General features: G+C 33.0%; 1 protein-coding gene across 1 annotated transcript in view; it reads left to right on the forward strand.

Annotated features, from left to right (window-relative positions):
• LOC149541220 (developmentally-regulated G protein 1) overlaps window positions 1–20,071 on the forward strand; it is a 192,322-nt gene that overhangs the window by 71,810 nt on the left and 100,441 nt on the right. The window contains exon 5 of the mRNA XM_089802231.1: window positions 4,523–4,703. Coding sequence (XP_089658357.1) covers window positions 4,523–4,703 — 181 coding nt within the window. The remainder of the gene's footprint in view (window positions 1–4,522; window positions 4,704–20,071) is intronic.

Consider the following 20,071-nt stretch of genomic DNA (forward strand, 5'->3'; position numbering starts at 1 on the left):
CTTGGGAGTTCCTTCGAAGGATATTTAAGTACAACATGTAGGAAGTTGTTACCATATGATTTGGATTATTTTTTTGTACTGCAAATTCTTGTTGGAATTCCATATTATTCACCATTTCGGAAGTGAAAGATCTTTGCTACTTGGCTATTTCAGTTTTGATAGTATTCAACCCTTACCCTATTCCGTTTGTGTATTTCTTGGCTTAGATCTAGCAAATTAGAGCACCATCCTTGTTTTTGCAAATGTAATATTTTGAGTTTTGACAATAAATTGTTATATCTTTCTGTTGGCATACACTTCTGTGTTTGGCTATTATTTTGTTCATCCAGTGAATTATATCTTACTTTCGACATTTCCAGCTCACACCCTTCAACACATTCTTCAAACATTACCATGACATTCTTCAAACAGGTCGATCTTTTGGTGCAACAACCCTGGCCACTAGTTCGAATTCCACAGGCCAGGACGAGTGACCTGGTATAGTTAATGCACAACCTTGGCCTTTCTAACAATTTCAGCTTCTTTACTTGGGACTTAAATTAAATGAAAGTTGAAAGTGACTTTTCCAAGCTTTTTTAGATGCAATTGTGTAACAAAAAATATTGTTTTGTTACCAAAGCTATCTCACATTGAGATAGTAGCTGTCCAAACTTGGGGCTCTAAGAAATTGGAGAAATGTGGTAGGCTAAAACATCATGGATTTTATATCATGTTAGATTTTTACGATAAGTAAGAAAGCAATCAAAATGTAATACAATATTGATACTCACAATACCATTCAAGACTAGCTGATAGGCTAAAGTTTAAACAATACATTTTCCATTAATCAAGAGAGCTACTCAAGAAAGATGGAAGATCAAGAGAGGAAAGACATGACTGAGAGAGTTCATATGATAAGAATGCAAAAGAAGTGGGAGATGCCTAGCACTCCCAGTCACCCATGCTATACCTATAAACAAGCCTACCTAAGCAAGCTAAGCTAGGTTTTGGAAAAATCTCATCAATTAATGCAAAAGAAAAAAAGTTACACAAACTCTAATTAATAACCAAGTTCACTTATTGTACACTTTTAATCCTACTAGGCTATAACAACTCCCAAATAATGATTTACTTTTAGACAAATTTTTATGCTACAATATTCCCTTGGGGCCCAGAAGTATTCCAATTCTTTTATTCATTCAAATGCTAAATTACATAGTTAAGGGACACTACTATTGTCATGGTTGTGTCCTGAATGCTACTGTGATTTTTGATTCCATCCTGGTTCACTCTCTAACCAGTTAATGTTGTCCTTTCTCTAGGTTTCAATGCTATCTTACTGTTGATATTTTGTTCAGATCCGCATGGGTCAATAATTTATAATATGATAACTCTAAGAAAAATTGTAATTAATCCCAAGCTATTGTGTCCCATCATATTCACTCTCCTGATTCCTAACAAGTCGCTAAATTGGATTGCTGATTTTTGTCCATGAATCACCATGAGTCACAGAAATCGCATGAATCCACTCAAAAAATTGAGCAGCCCAATTGAGCAAATTAAAAACATAAAAAATACAATTTTTTTTTAACATTTCTCTTTCTTATAACCCTTAAAGGCCTTCTATCTGTTGAGTATGACAAAAAGAGAGGAAAAGTGAGGGATAAATTTGAGCTAGAGTTAGAGCAGATAGACATGTTTTTTCATTTTGTTTACAGACAGATGCATGTTACATGACTCAGACTCGCCTTGGACTTGGTCAGCTAGTTTTGGGCTCAGACTCAGACTTGGCCTCTGGACTCAATAAGGATTCAAGAACTCGGCAAATTGAAAACCCAAAAGTTCAAATATGTTAAAAAGTTAAACTTTTTCCATGCATCATGTAGTCAATTAACATCAAAGATACAATAATTGAGATATATAGAAGCTACTATGCACACGTGCACAAATTTACATTGATCACATAAGTATCAATGCGAAATTCTAAAGGAAATAAGTTGTACTAAAATTATAGAAGGTATAGATTTTTTATTATCATCATGTTGAGCATCGTGTTCATGCTGAAGACTATTGGTGGTATCTCCCTTAAAGTGGACTACAAGGTTGCTCCCTTGAAGTGGCATATCATTATTAAGTCTTTGCAAAAAAATTCATATTACATTCTTCTACCATGCAAGTTATGTCATACCCATAACTGCTTCACTAATTTTTTTTGTTCTTAGTAGATTAGAAAGATCATAATGAAGTACTGGAATGATATCAACTACATAATTTCATAAATGTCGTCATCTTTCAACTTTGTCAAATGGTCTGTTTAATAGACTTTTGTTTTTATAGTCTTTTACAAACCTTAAAACTGTTCTTTTATTGTTCTAGAGATGTTCAATTCTTTAAAGGAAAGCATTTTATTTGTTGCAATGCTCTCAAGTTTGATAGTGCAGTTTTGAATTTTTAACACCTGATTATAGGACTTTGTAATTATAGTCTATGATAATCATATGAAACTGCTTTTTTGGCAATAAATTTAGTAAAATCATATTTATAATCTTCTTTATACAGAAATTGTTATGTTTTATACCTGCTACATGCAAGACATTTTTTACTACTCCATATTGTTTGCCTTATTGGGAATCACCAATACAAATTTTTGAAACTTGATATTGCAATACAATCTTAAAAGCCAAAAAAATTTAAAAATGTTTAATTTTTACTTTATGGCTTAGCTGGCCATGGAAGAGTCCTAGCTACAAGACTCTTCTGACTCAGAGAGTCCATGGACTTTGTGAGTCCTGTTGGACTCTGCCATGACTTGGTTGAGTTAGAGTCCAGAGGCCAAAAAAACTCTAGAGCCCTGACTCGGCTCAGGTATTGCAGAGTCTTGCTAGGACTCATAGACCCTTGTAACATTGGGATAGACATGTTTCATGGATCTTCATCTTACATACATTATGATTTGATGTCATTGGTTTTATTGATCTTCATCTTAAATACATTTATGATTTGACAACATGTATAATTCTATATATCTATTTCATATGATCCTATGTTTTCTATTACTTCAGCTACAAGTTACAATTTACATTTTATGTATATGATGGATTTATCATTTATGTTCTTTGTTTATGTATGTTGGCTTCTATTTGATGATGTTATAGTGTTTTTAAGTTATATTCAATAAAGGGTGCATGAAATAAGTTTTAAATTGTTAAAATCTCTAAGTGTCAAGGGTTTTTTCATTTTACCGATTTATAGGCGATTTGTAGCCAATTCCAATCTGATTAACAAGTTGAGTCGGCTTTGCTGATTCCAAGTTTTCTTTCTTTGGGGAAAAAGGCAAAGAAATCTGCAAAAGCCTCATTTTTTGTTTAAAAAATCACCTATTATTAAACACCCTTGATTTTATTATATAAATTGAGCGAAAATTTTCGTGAAATTTCATACAGAATGTTAAGGAAAAAACAGGATTTTTATTTTGTAAAAATATACGCCAATAATAATCCACGATTTTGGTTTAAAGAATTAGAAATCTCCTCAAAATTTCTAGGTTCTTAAACCAAGTTTTATTGGGAAGATTGTCAAAAGCTAACCTTTGCTCTGATAACATGAAATGTTTATTGTTTGAGATATTTAATTTTAAACCAAGGAGAGGAATACTCCTTAAATAAACAATTACAAGATCATCTTTCCATAATACAAACATTTGAGAACTAAAGACAAATAGAAGTTACTAATTAAACAACTTAAAATATAGAAAGTTACTAATATTGATTGACCGACTTAAAAGAAACTTACTTAAATGACCATTATACTAAATATTACAATATTACTTTAGTATAATGAGAGTTTTTGTTTTAAATTGTATCCTAATAAGGATTCAGCCTTTAGATATAAAATATTAAAAAGTAGGGCTGTTCCTGAAATAGTGGGTATTGCTCCATTACAGAATGTCCTGCTATTTCAGGGCTTGCCATTTTTCTTAAAAAGTAAACCCTCGTAGATGAATATAGAATAGGCTTTATTAAGGCCGAAGCTACTTTTTATTATTAAATTTCTTATGATTATGCCTGTTTTATCTCTGAGCACATATTTGATATGAAATAGAAAAGTGAGGTTTATTTCCTCCATTTGTACACATTAATTGCTTTCAAGTATACTAGATTTTTTGACAAGTCTTCCTATATTTAACCCTCGCAACCAAATTCTGTTTACAGTTATATCATTTTATGCCAATACCATGTAAATGGAATGCTACTGCACTCCTATTGTGTAGGAAATCCACGTAATCTGTAAATTTTGTTTGTTATTTGGTTCTTTTTTCCCCTTATATATATGTCATCTCACCTCTTGTCTTAGCTCATTATTCTATTAAAATAATGTTGTTTAGTTGTGCATGTATTTTTGGTAGCCAACATGTTGGAAACATTGTGAATGGCAGAAAGCTTCATATTAGCTCACAAGCTATGCTCGCAGAATTTTTCCATATATGCATTCTTTTCCATAGATAAATGATCATTCAAATTTTATCAACTCAACCTGTTCTCAGTGTTGGAAAATCAACACTTCTTACTATGCTTACCGGGACTCACTCAGAAGCAGCATCATATGAGTTCACGACACTTACTTGTATTCCTGGTGTCATACATTACAATGATGCCAAGATCCAACTTCTCGACCTTCCTGGAATCATTGAAGGCGCTTCTGAAGGCAAAGGACGCGGTCGACAGGTAACTTTTTGATTTTTTCCTTTGCTCATTCTTTTATTTCTGCAAATTAAATATTTGCAAACAGTTTATGAACATTATTCTGAAATATGTAGATGTAGAATTTTATATCACAGATATTTTTCACAATAATACGGGAAGTTTTAGTATTGAAATAATCTTAGGTACTCATTTGTCATTCAGATTTTTGCCATTCTAAATGGGTTTTTGCCATTTTTATAATTATATACATGGATGTATGTAAAGGTTGGAGCTGGAATAATGGCCATTTTGATTTCACGTGACTTGACCTTTGCCATAATTTGGAAATGGTTGCAAGTAGCTGACATTAGTTGATTCTAAACATGTCATGTTGTATACTCAGATTTGTGAAACAATATCTTTGATGATGAGAATCTTGGATTTGATTGAATCATTGTAGGCTTAGAGCAGATCTTTAGCTGGGCTTGTAGTTGAGTAAATTAAGCACAATTTTAATGTTATTGGAGTTTGAGGCTAACGAAAAATTCATCTCATATGTTGTGACTCTTGATTCCTGTTCTCTGATATAGTTCAAACTAGTATTCAAGCTATGTGCTGCAGTTATGCTACCCATAATTTGAGCTAACAAGGAAGTGCACAATAAGTTGTCTGTCAGTAAGATTTGTGGGGATAGAAGATTTGTGTTAGATTTTGTTGCTGCATGAGCTATCCCTTTTTGACCTTCAAAGTTCTTTCCAGGTCTCATTGCCAAGGGTAAGCCTGGTTGAAGACATTTGCCATTCTTTGTTTTATAATTTTTTGAAAGGAATGTATTAGATAACACTAAGGGCCATAAAAGTTATATCAGCTGAACATCAGTGTGATGCAAAGATCTTGTCATACAAAGATAGAAAGACTTAAAAATTTAATATTTGCATAATGTCGAAACATTTAAGTCTGGATTTAAGAAAAGATAAATCTATTAGCTACTTGTGTCATTGATGTCAAGATCTCAAAATCTTAAGTTTGAAAATGTTAAACTGCAACTTCATATACAGATGATTTGTGTATATCAAAAGATGAGGAATAACTTACAGTGGAATGATTTAGACTGCATATATGTTGTTTGGAAGTCTGGAAATGATAATACAGTTGGTTCTTTGATATCCATCTTCAGAACCTTATATCTGACAGGCTCGATAGAAGACATGGAGTTATTTAGTCACGGAAGATAGATTGACAGGTTCTTCTGCAGATCGATGTTTGAAACAAGATCCATATTTTCTTCAGAAAAATCCAATATATTATCACTGGGGTTGAATGAATACATGGCAGTGGAAACAATGAATTCTACCCCTTATTTTTACATCTGCTCTGCCCATCAAATGACAGTATAAATATGTATCAAAATGGTCTCCAGATACGGAAGCCAGTGTTCAAAGTCTTCATGCCTCAAAATATGAACTACTAGCGTTTGGTTGCTATTGCCTCATGAGATTCAAACAGGTACAAATATTGCATTCCGGTTTATAGCAAAAACACGAAGATTTGGTGCGTTGTATGGGAGATGACTGTGATGATATCAGGATGAATGTCCTCCAACAGTGATAACACATGGAAATGATAATGAAAATAATAAAGCAAACATGGTGGAATAATGACATCTGTCTAAAACGATAACAACAAACTATTCACAATCAATAGCATCTTCCAGATTTTTCAGAAACATTTGACGGCATCAGTTTGGATTGGCTTTGGGAAGTTTTAATGTGTAGATGATAATTTAACTTGTAATCAGATTGTTATAGTTATGGCTCATTTCAGATTTGAAAATTGATGGATACTAATCTATATATTGCTTGCAGGTAATAATCAAGATAGAATGAATATAAATTAATTCAATTCTGAAAACTGAATTGCAAAGTCTGAAAGTATTCTATTACTGTACTGCAGTCAGTCTTTAGAGATATATATCATTTATGGATCAATGATATTGACCTCTTGAATTGATTCATATTTATACCCATACCAATAGTCAAGACATGGACTGACATGTCTATTCATACCCATGAAAAGACACAATGGTATAATTAACAAATCATTAAAGGACCTGATCCTTAATCGGGTTTAATTAGTTTATTAAACATATTCCTTTATGATTTGTGATCTGTACAAGGCAATAGATCATTTGCTCAATCTAATGCACGATTGACATTATATCAAGAACATAATTCTCGATCCAAGAGAATTATAATCTGATCGTTCAGATTTCCAGACTTAGTTTGGTAATGATAAAATCAGTTTAATACCAAGATGATCTCAGCAAGGTAAAATTAATGTCTATGCATATGTGTGTGTATGCATGTTTATCAGTTTACACGGTAAACTGGTATACATACATGCACACATGTGCATACAGTTGTCATGCTAGTAATTCTGACCAACACTATCATATCTTATCACTCCCTCTTAGCTAGGGAAGATGTCATATCCCAGTCAGAATAAGATTCATAAATAAGAATAATATAATATAAGTAATATATCATTTAATGTTACATTAAAATGACAATAAAAATCAATAATAGAATCATAACGTAATATAATTATAAATAATGATATTATGACGAATAATTATATTATAATATAACCATTATTATTTATCAAAAGTTATATAATAATTGATTCTTTAAATACCATACAAATAAATAATAACTAATAAAGTTATTACTATGATAGATTGATAATATATCATTAAAGTAATAATATATTATGGCTTAATACGATAATATGATATACAGGATATAAATTAAATATAATTGTAGCTGAATCTATTATTCAATATAAATATCTGATTAACAATAAGTAAATGGAATGTCATAAACCCTTGCCTCCAAATGACACAACGCTTCTAAAAGAAAAATAAAGGTATCATCTTTGACTAAGGAAGGGATATACAAAGAGAATTACATACAAAAATCATCACTTAAAGGAACAAGAGAAAATCAAATAAAAATTATAAAGTACCAAACTCGGACATTACAATTGGTATCAGAGCATAATCCTGCCATTTTGTATGATTATGTAAGAAAATTGAATGCAATTATTTTTGAAAAAAAAAGAAAAAGAAAAAAGTATAAATTCAACCCTCCAATATCAGGTTGCCACAAATCCAATGATCAGATTATACAAAGACTGAAGTAAGCATTGGACATATTAATCACATTCGCGCAAATTCCACATTGATATATGATACTTTATGAAGATGGAGAAAAAACATAATAGAGAGCAGAAGTCAGCACATTAAGAGGAGCAAATACATAACATATTACAACCTTGGAAGCATTTTCCTTACCTGGAACACTATAGAAAGAAGCTACCCTTGCTTTGCAAATGCATAAACTCATTCTTCGTCAGCAATGTGGCCACAACTAATCCCAATTCGGCTACGCACATCAAAGGTTTATTCAAATGCCTATTCCTTTTCTGCAGTTATTGCACATACACATATATTCCATTATGGAAGCATGATATAAATCCTTGAACAGTAAAAAGATGAGTCAAGGGTGGAATTAGGGACATCACACCTAATTGTTTGATAGAACGCATCGAAGGAATATCTTCTTGTGAATTCTCCATGCCCAAATTATTGAACTAGATGATCAAAGTGATGCTATCATATGGAACACAATGATATAAGAGTGTAAATGAAATAGAAAGCACATTAGGCGAGGTATAAGACTAGAGACACCACCTTTCCCAACATTTTCCCATTAGTGCCAATTTGAAGGCTTGAAATGAATGTTGGACATCCATCATAATCTAATCAAAGGTGACTACTATAGTTGGCAAGCTTGCAAATGAAAAAATAATGGACTTGCCTGAAATCTATTTCAAGGATATAGAAGAGGCCTCCAAAATGATGGAAGGTAATAGAAGAATGCATAATTTTAATTGCATCAAGAGTTATAAAGGTGAGCATAATAGAATTGAGGATGATAAACACACACAAAAATGAAAAGTGGGAATCAGTGAAAGGTGACATAAGTCACATTATCAAGTAGGAAAGAATGAATAATAAACGGATTGCAAAAGATATGGAAAAGCAACACATGTCATCATTGAACAAATCGATACCCATTGTGTGTTTTGAAAATAAATAAATTTTAAATACCGTGAAGGAGCAAACAAAAAGAATGGAAAGTTAAATAAGCAAAGAATATATTATTCCCCTCTTATGTGGAATATATTACAATAACCCACATCGCACAAAAGGTGAGTTACTCGTAGTCTTGGAAAGACAGTGACAACATTATCATTTCTACTAAAGCAAAACATATTAAATAAATTCATGGTACAATAGTACCTGAATTTTCTTGTAGAGAATATTCGAGGCGATATAGCCTATTACGTGGAAAAATAGTTCATAAGCTATTTAAAATCCTATTCGTGAAAAGAAAGGAAATTATAAGCATTTCTTAGGAAATATCCCACATGTGGGAAGAACTCCTTTTTACCAACCAAAGCATGAACTTCAACCTGCCATGAGTTTTACAATATAGAGAAGGAAAAGCAATTTAAACAAAGGAATTCAAGTTTGTATCGTTTGTGAGGCCGGTTTGACTTGGCCTATGACAAGGGGTATCTTACCTACCACCTTTCCAAGGCAATTCACATCACTGTGGATGTGACTTTCCCATGGGTCACTTCACCCTATTTAGGTGATGAGACCCATGATATATGTGTGTGTGTGTGGAACTAAGGGGAAAATTAAAGTTGTACAAGGTTAATAAAAAAATATCAATGAGCACAATGGTACATACTGGTGGGCCTATACTAAAGGAATATAATCGAAACTAAGGGAAGCATTAGAGCCCCAAATTTGCTAAGCGTACATTCTAACCATGAGAGGATCTAGGGTACAAAATCCTTACCCTTACTATGTAATAATAATTAGATTATGTTATCATCTGTTATATATATTAAGAGTTATGTGATCATAATATGCTAGAGGGTAAGAATATCACCTTGCATATATGACGTAAGGAAATAATATAAAGATAATATGTTATATGTAATTAGAGTTATGATTTCTTATTTTATAAATATGAAATCATTTTCTCATGATTATACATTATGGTACATACATATATATGATATGTATATTTTAGAATTCTGAATTATAAAGAAATTAGAATTTTAGATTTTTCATTTCTTACTCTGTACTTAGGTATTTTTAGATAGCAAGTTTGTGGAAGGGAAAGGTGGAATAATTTTGAGCACATGGCAGATTATCCCAATACTAGGGTTAGGTCTCGAGGGACGCTACATGTAGTCTATTTCATGTGACCTTCACACAAGAAATCTACCATCTGAGAATGACCTTAGTAATTAGAGGAAGTAATGGATTTTCACATAAGAAATTAATTGAATTAAATTGATTATAATTCAAAGTTGATAATATGTTTAATGATCCCATAATACAAATAGCCCTAATTGGCAATTATTATGACCTATAAAAAGGGATTATTACAATTGGTATCCTAAGACTAACTTTGGAAATTATATTCATAAAATTCTAAAACTTGTAAATGTAGTAAAGAAATTGAAATTGTGCTTGAATGGACATGAGATCCCATCTTCTACATATTACGAAGGTATCATAGGGTAGGGAGTTTGTGTGGCAAAGTAGTTTTGGGCACATGATGAATTATCTCAAAACTAGGGTTAGGCTTTGAGGGACACTGCATGTAGTTTGTTTCATGCAACCTTTGCACAATAATTCTACCACCCTAAGAATAACCTTGGAAATAGAGAAAGCAATGGAATTTCATATAACAAAGATTTCTTGAAACCTTACAAATAACTATCCCTAAGCACGACTGAAATCCTCAAAAGAGATTCTAGAACAAATCAAGTATTGTCCAAAAAGGGATCCATATAAGGTCTATCTTATTATTGAAATTAAACTACATTGTTTAAATGTGAACAATCCATTTTTTGTTCCATACTAAGGTATCTTAAGATAGAGAGTTTGTAGAATGGAAAGGCAGAGTAATTTTGGGCACATGGCAAATAATCCCAATACTAGGGATAGCCTTGAGGGACGTTGCATGTAGTTTTCTTCACGGGACCTTCGCTCAATAATTCTTCCATCTAAGAATAACTTTAGTACTAGAGAAAGGAATGGGAGTTCTCATAATTAAGGCATTAATAAAGAATGGATGTATTATCTTTCTACATTGTGTCTACTTCGTGTTTTCATGCATTCATATGTTACTTTGTGTCTTCTATGTGTCTTAAGGCATTCATGTGTCTGCTTCGTGCCTACCTCATTCCTTCATGCAGTAATGTGTTTTCTTTGTGTCTTCGTTGTGCCTTTATGCATTCACGTGTCTTGCATCTTGATGCATTAATATGTTTACTCTCTATATTCTTTGTGTTGTCATTCAAACATTCTTGCATGGGCTATCATATATTAACATACATTGAAAAATGTTTAACACATATATGAATTGCTTGAGGACAAGCAATTTTGAGAGGTAAGGATTGTCATATCCGGTTAGAATAAGATTCATAAATAAGAATAATATTATTTAAGTAATATATCATATAATATTACTTTAAAATAGCAATAAAAATCAGTCATAGAATGATAATCTAATATAATTATAAACAATGATATTATGACGAATAAAATATATTTGAAATATTATATTACAACATAACCATTATTATTAATCAAAAGTTATTTAATAATTGATTCTTTAAATACCATACAAATAAATAATAACTAATAAAGATTTTACTATGATAGATTGTTAATATATTTATAAAGTACTAATATATTAAGATTTAATACAATAATATGATATAAATTAAATATAATTGTTACTAAATCTATTATTCAATATAAAGATTAAATTAATAATATGTAAATGGAAAGTTATAAACCGTTGCCTCCAAACGACACAAAACTTTGGAAATAGAAATATAAAGGTATCATCTTTGAATAAGGAAGGAATATACGAAGAAAATTACACATGAAAATCATTACTTAAAAGAACAAGAGAAAATAAAATAAAATATGAAGTACCAAACTTGGAACATTACAAAAGATGACCAAGTATGGACTAGTTTAGATATCACCTAATACGTGATATCAAGGAGTATATAAAATATTAAGTCATGTGACATTCGTATATCCTAGTTATGGTATGTGCATTGACATCACGTCAGATGATGTCTGCCATAACATATCATGGCATGTCCATGGATATTACGACACATAATATCTACCATGGTTATCTCATAAAGAACATATTGATACACATATCAAGTCAACATGATATCTAACAATAAGTCCTAGGGATATTAACTATCAAGACATTTCCATGAATATCAAGTTAGCATGATATTCGTCATGATAGTGAACATTGTAAAGTCATCACCTTACAATGTTGTAGACAAGTGTATATTATTAGAAAGATTATCACCTTCCAGTAATGTACATAGGTGCCCATATAGTCACAGAGTTACACATATGACAAAAGATTTTACTTAGAGTTGCCATGGATTCTCTCACATGGTGTTGTCACACATGACATCTATCATGAATCATATTAGAGGGTGGATTCAATATGGCTCAATCCATAGGGTGAAAACAATGACTTTCACCTCAAACTTCTCTCTCAAGGAAAGAATATGCAAGGATACAAATAATAGATCGCTGATGCTGAAGTTTCTTTTCAGCGAAGGCTTCATTCTCCAACATATCAAGCTTGTCCCTGAAGTAAACATGACTTTTCTCTAGTACGAGGCTTGGTGAGAATGTTGGTTCTCTGTTCTTCAATGATAATGTACCTCAACTGAAAATTAGAGAAACCATCTCATCATGGTGTACTCCCTCTGAATCAATATCATTGGATGGCAATAGATGTAGATCATTAAGTTTCTCCCTCTTTCACTGATGTATGTCCTATTCATATACTCCTATCATGGAAAATATCCTATTCCAAGGGACTCATCTGTCAGTCGACTGGATGGTTCCGGCGGTGTTTCTGTAGCCGACGGAATGATTGTCGTCGGTGTTTTGTATTTTGTAGCTGACGGGTAAATAGTTTGTAGCAGACATAATGTTTGTGGCCGACGGACTCTTCCGAGAAGGTTCGGCGGATAGTATTTATATCCCGTCTGGGATCATTGTAAATCATCAATAATCAATCATCTACTATTGCGAATATTATGAAGCATAATGTATGTCTGGCATATGCGAATGTAATTCGGCTATTCTGTTCCATTGTCTGTATGTGTTGATTTCTTTACCAGTACGGTAAACATCATCATTAGGCACATGATTTATAATTTTAATAAGAGAAACTTCCCATACACACATGTACTTGTTTGATTTCATAGTAACATGAGTAAATGTAATAAACTACGGATTTGTCCCTAGATTTGGCTACATTAGGCATTCATGCTAATTTGGTTTCCTTCTGAAGCTCCAAGTACATCCGTCAACCTCTTGACCTCCTTCTGCAAGGTTGTTTCTAATTTAATGCTATTTTCCTCATCTTCGAAGATGTTTCAGCCATCAACTTAGTTCCATGACTGTAAGCATTTAGGTATCCGTCTATTCTCAAAGATCAAATGAATTTGATCCTCTAGCTGCTCCCTCTTGTCATAGAAAGATATCCTTTTTACGTAATTCTAGTCATAGACAATAATTCTTTTTAATAGACTCACATCTAATGTACCATTCTTGTTTTCCTGCAAGAGAATCCTTAGAGAAAAAGGAAAAGATCAAGGCAAAAATAGCCCTAGAAATACAATTTAGAGAGAGACTATAGTGAGTAGATAAAATATAATAATCAATGAAAATATAAATACATATTTGCACATCAACATCCTTGATACACGTTAATTCGATGAATGTCAGAAGGTGCCTCCATAATGGACCATTGGTTATTATTTCCTCCCCCCTCCCCCCTCCCCATGTCAAGTTCCCACTATTATATCATGGAACGATTTTTGCATCTCATCAAATATGGCAAGCCTCTTTTTGTTCTTTGCAATTTCAAGAGAAATGTGAAGCACAAATCCTTCAATTGAATCACATCATTGAGAGATCCTCCATCCATGGGTTTCATTTATATAAATTTTATTTTAACATCTTTGTTATGGATCACTTTTTCATATCGATATATCCTTAGTATTAGTGCCCGTTTGGTTGCTAGCATGGGAATTAGAAATTAAATTTGGGAATGGGGATTAGGAATGGGAATTCTAGACCTGTTTGGTTCACCTAGAATTTTATTGGAAATATGTTTATCTTGTGATTGGTTGTGCAAAATTGGAATAGGAATAAGGTTAAGTCTTTTTTTCCTAAATTAGATTGATTTTGATAATAACATGTTGCCAACTTTCAGTCCATCCCTTTTAAGCTTCTATCTTGGTTAGTTTTCATTGAAATTATGTTTAAGTCCTTATCTTGCTTAGTTGGCTTTCTTCTCATCACACATCTTCGAGGTTTGCTTTATGTGTTCTATTAGAGTTTTCATTGCTCTGCTTCCCCCAACACCTCTATGCAGGATTCTCCTTTTTTCACTGAATCAAGGTCTTAGGTGATCTAGGTTTGGGTGGGTCTTTGTCAGAGCGTCTTCTTGATGAGAAGGGAGTCTACCTTAGTTTGCTATTAATTCCGTTCCCCAACAAAATGCTCATTTTGGATTCTGGTCCATGTGATTGGATTCCCGCTGTTGGCACACTTCATAAGATGATATCCCGAAGGAGCAAAGAAATGGTGAAATCTCCAAATGTATTTGAAGATTGATTCATGAGAAGATCAAAGAGAAAAATTTAAAGCTATGGAACTCTCAAAGTAAAACTCTGAAGTTAGAATCTGTATCTGTGTAAAGAAATGAGGTTCCATCAAACTGAGTGCTTCCCCTTTGGAAGTGAATATCTTCAAGTTCATTTCCGAAGAAAGTGAGGAAATGAAGAGGAATAGTGACCTAATCAATAGAGATACTTCTAGTTGTTCAAATCTTCGGAAAATGTATGCCTCGATGATACCTTCCATCTAAAAGGAAAATATGGAGATGGGTTTTCATTAGTAATATCCTTCTGCTTCTTGGTATATTGTTCTATGGCTTTCAAGACTTGGACTTTTTTCATTAATTTTTTGAAGCGCTATTTGTTGGGCATTTAACTTAACAATATTATCTGCATTCACCTTTTGTCTTTCAACCTCAATAAAAATTGGTTGATTAGCAGCAGTGTAGTTATCATTAATGCTTTCCTCCTCCTTAGAAGGTCTAACATCAAATTCCTCTTCAAACAAGGGATTAGTAAGAGACACATACTTGTCCAACTTATCGTCCATCACATCCTTTACATTGTCATTATTCTTGCTTTCATGTTTATTAGTGTTATCACATCCTTTAGGATTATCTTTTTCCAGAATTACTTTTACCAATATATTAACCTTGGCCGACATCTGGGTTAGGGTTATTATTGTTAAACAATTTAAAAATATTTTTGAGGGTAAGGCATTCTTTCCTATTATGACCATTAATTTTACAATGGAAACGAGCACCTATATCACCAGGTTTCTCAATACCCCATCTATAAGTTTCCCCTTCCAAGTTAACAACAATATATTCGGGAAGAGTAACATCAGGGTTCAAAGAACTAAGTATGCGGGCATTCAATTGAGGTAGAGGTATTCTGGGTTCTTCAACTTGTAGGACCAACCCTACAGGACTCAACATCCAAGATATAAAAGGCCAAAACTTAGGCTGCAAGCCTTTTATTTCAACCCAGAAAGGAGAAGCTCGAGTTGGGTATTTATCATAATCATTTTTTGAAGACCAAGGGATGCCTTTGAATAGGGATTGCCCTACATTCCACATACCCTTGTTAAAACTTTCTCCTGCATTTCGTGTGTTTTGAAAAAGATAACAAATAAACCTTTTTGTATCACTCTACTAAATTCCACAAAAATATCAAGCTTTTTTCCCCATGTATTATTAATCCAATCATCAAAGAATTTCCTAGTAGGTAAAAAAATTAAATCCATGCAAATGAAAAAGACAACAGAACTTTTTAATCTATCCTGCTCATCCTTTATGGCTTTGATAATATCAACATGTGGAGAGAGGTTAAGGATCATACTTCCCAACAAGACCTTACCATCCCTTCTTCTCTCACCATCATTGCTCTTTGTGTTGTTGTTGCCATTGGGGTTTCATCTACATCCATTAGACTCCCTCCATCTCTTCCAACATTAGCATTGCAAATAATGTTATCATTGAACACTGCTGTTTTTGGAATCTCAACCACTGGACTTTCATTGTTAGCCATTGCCTTATAAGATGGTTTTGAAGCCACCGCATGATTCGTAGTAGCACCCTCATCTTAAATGGAGTTACTGGTGTTATCTTGCCTCGTCTTCTCATCTTCACAACATGAAGAAGCCATTCAATATCAAATATGGCCGATGGATTCCCCATTAAACACAACAAGGCTCTTACCAGAAAATGATTAGGGCACATACGAGGAACACAGGAAATCAAAATAAAAATGGCAAAATAAATGAAACCTTGTAGAGAATTTCACACAAATGAGAAAAACAATCACACATGACCTAGAATAAAACAAAAAAGGACATTCGATCTTCATCCAAGTGTCTTTGACACAGTGCAATTAGAGTACAAAAGAGGCCACGCGGTTGCGCACGGTACCCTGTTGTAGAGCCCTTCGTCTTATGATTGCAATTTAAAAAAAATCATATTCATTCAATATTTAATTAATTAACGGAAAAATTATCAAAATACGTTTTATTCCTATAAAATTCTATGTTAAAATCTTATTGTTTAAAATTTACATGTTTACTTATTTGCAATATATTTAAAACGTCAAATGGAAATCATCAACGCTAAATTCTTTTTCTACCTAATAAGTCCTAAACTAAATTATTTTCATCTTCAAAATCAATTTTTTTTTTTAAAAATTCCTTACAAATCAAGTGTAATGATCCTAGAAGAATGCTTCCCTTACTGCCTAACAATGTAAAACAAAATGTGAAAAGAACTAAAAAATCTTCGTTAAGAACAAAGAATATCGTTAATTTTTGTGAAAGTGAACTATATAGGTCTCATTTGACTAGCTATTTGTGATGATTTCAAATCCTTCCCTACAAGATAAGTCAAAAACTATGTAGACCTTCGAATCATTAGGAATTTGGATCCTTGCTGGCATAGTCAATAACAAAAAGCCATTGAGATCTTTGAATTATTGCGCTAAAAATCATCTTTGAATATAAAATGTCAATTGAGTCTTTAGCAAAAAAAGGTGTAGATAAAAATTCTTAAAGCCTTTGGTGTGCTGCAAAATACCGAGTCAAAACAAATGACCTATGCTCTTCCATTGATCAATCCAGATCCCTTCCGACAAAGCTTGTTTCCAACCATACTTTATGCGCAAAGGAGAGCTTGCTTTTAATAGTGGTCAAAGCCAATCGAAGCAATGATTTGAGAGTTATGGCCTTCCAAAGTTGGGCCGACCAAAGCTTTCAAAATAAATGTCAAAAATATATTTGGTCAATTGTATATGTATTATTTGTGTCTGTCGACCCTAGATATTAAGTTTGAGTGTCTAGATCCTTCCTAGGCGACATAAAATTGCCTATTTAAGAAATGCTCTAACATTATCTAGGACAACTTTGGGTGATAGTTCACAACTTTGTCTTATAGATTACTGTAATGAAGGCGTTCATGTGGGTTAGCATTTTGTAATTTTGAATTTTGTAATTCTGCATTTGTGGCGATAATAAGAAGCCCATATTTTGTTCTCGTAGATTGCTATTATTTCTTTGCTTTTGTTGTGTGTTTATGGTATTAAGGGTAGTACCCTTCATCAGTTGTCTATCATCTTTCTTGTTTTTCTTTCAATTCTTAGAGCCAATATATCTTTATTCTCTATGTAGGTTGCTCATAAGTCCCAAAGGACTTAGCCTTTCTATTCAAAGGTTCATTCAATAAAGCTTCAATAGCCTCGGTGGCTCAATCAATATCAATTTGATAATCCATGGGTTCCAACCATGCAACCCTCAATTCAACAACTTGTATCAAAGTGGTATCCGCGTCAACTAGAAAACAAATGTTATCTCTATATTTTTCAACCAATTGTGGAGGTATCCAAAACCTCTGGAGCATTCTTTCCTTGAACTCATTGAAATAACTAGAGATAACACTCAAGATTATCGCCCAATATTTCAATATATTCATTTATTTGATAGGTAACTGGCCTTTTCACACCCAAATTTACATTGCCAATAGTAGGGAAATGGTTATGCAAATAGGAGAACATACATACGAATAAAGAACTGTACTTGCAGGTGTTGGTCTTCGTTACCCAAATTGTCTTCATATTTTCTTCAAATTGCTTTAGTAGTAGCTCGACGAGGTCCAACTTGAGACCCTTCTTAACGATCTTTTATGCAAGATCCACAACTCCACATGGAACGCTACTTGTTGAGCTAGATTGATAGATTTTGTGTGCCACGACATAGGTTCTAAACTTTATCTCGAGATTGGTAATAGTGACAACTTTTAAACTTCTTCCATCCTATACTATGTTGATGTGATCTTCGATCTCATTCCTTAGTGTGGCCCTAATTGCTTTGGTCTTTTCGATGATTGGATAACCAATAACCATATGGAACACATTCTTGGTTATTTTAATAGGCTCATCAAGCCACATTGCCGAGTTGTGGACTCTACTCAACACAATTTGTATCCACTCTATCTTATAATTCTTTGGAAAATGAAGAACGTGGGTCAAACCCATTGTCTCTAAATGCTTATGCTCATCCTTGAGCCGACCATCTACAAACAATTGATTGTAGGTTTGTTGCAATTTATAATCACCGACTTCTCCAGTCTTATAGTGCATGAATTCAGGAATGCCTCGAGCCAGTAAAAGCCTCAAGGGTATTGATGACAATGCTCCAACCTCATCGATTTGAGTGGCAATCTTAGGGTATAACTTATATTTGCCTCACAATTCTCATTGTGAATCAACTTCACTTTTCCAAACTTTGAGGTCTTAGTGGGTGCAAAGCTAGACGCCATTGCAAAAATACGAGAACTAGGGTTTCGGTCAAAACAAATACATCTTGTTCGGTTCACTCACTTCTACACCAAATCTGCTTGCATAATGAAGATCTCTGTCAAATTCACACACTTAAGCTCCAAGTCCAACAACACACAATTATAGCTCAAATTTGCTCAACTTTGCTCAATTTTGGTCCTTTTCCATTATATATCAATTTCTTATAATCTACACCACTCCATAACTCTAATCGATACTTGGACAGATTCTTAAGTTTAAGAAGCATGTGCACTTATACTTTCCTTGTATTTGCTGTTCGCTACACTCAGAAATATTATACAAGCAACTTTTATATCAGCTGAGAGGCCAGAAATCATTAATTCGGGCTTTGTGTATTTGCATATTTTGTTCAGCCAACTGTATGTCAAATGCTTGTTGAAATGTCAATACAATATCCCATGTTTTCAGATTGTAAAAATGTTTATAAATATCTATGAAGTGCAGTTCCTGTAAATTGTTAAACTGATAAATATTGTTTAGTTTGCTGTTCTAAACATTATTTGAAGAAATACATGTGTGCTAAAATTTTGAACATTGCATGTTTGTTAAAAATTTTGTGGTAGTACCGCAGGGGCATTGCATTTAAACACATTGGCATTTAATTTAACAGCCATTCATAGAGAACTCATATTTGCAAACATTGTATTAAGCTTCCATGCAAATTTCAATTGTCATAATTCAGATTGTTGCCAAAGCACATTTTTGCAGAAGCAATAATCTCGATCAAAGCACGTGCTAGAGGGGCTGATATGTTGTACACAATGCTGTACAGGATCACATTTGAGTCTCCACTGAGAAGAACCAATGCTATTGTAGAGTGTGAGGAGAAGTGAAAAGTGCCTGATCATTTGAATTTTATATTTAAAATGCATGGACCCCATGTCAGCCTTCATATGATGCAATTGACTTCACTTAAGCAATTCAAAGGTTAATATTTTGTTGTTGGCAAATAAAATTCACTGAAAAAGTGTATAAGCCATACATGGCTATTTTTTCATGCTAGAAATGCAATATATTCTTCTCACTGTGGGGATCTTTCCCACATGAAGTGGATAGTTATTGTGAGGTTCTCACTTTGTGAAGAAATAACTATTTTCTGGCAATTGAGAGAAGAAATCTTATGCAGTTTTGATATCTGTGAAATAGGCTTATCTTTCGGAGATATAATTTTGTAGATCAGTTGGTTTATTTCTATAAGTTTATATTATATGGTAATTATTTCAAATCAATATTTGATA

This window comes from Cupressus sempervirens, chromosome 9 (genome assembly GCF_028749045.1).
Source record: "Cupressus sempervirens isolate cs-2001-9-10 chromosome 9, ASM2874904v1, whole genome shotgun sequence".
NCBI lineage: Eukaryota > Viridiplantae > Streptophyta > Pinopsida > Cupressales > Cupressaceae > Cupressus > Cupressus sempervirens.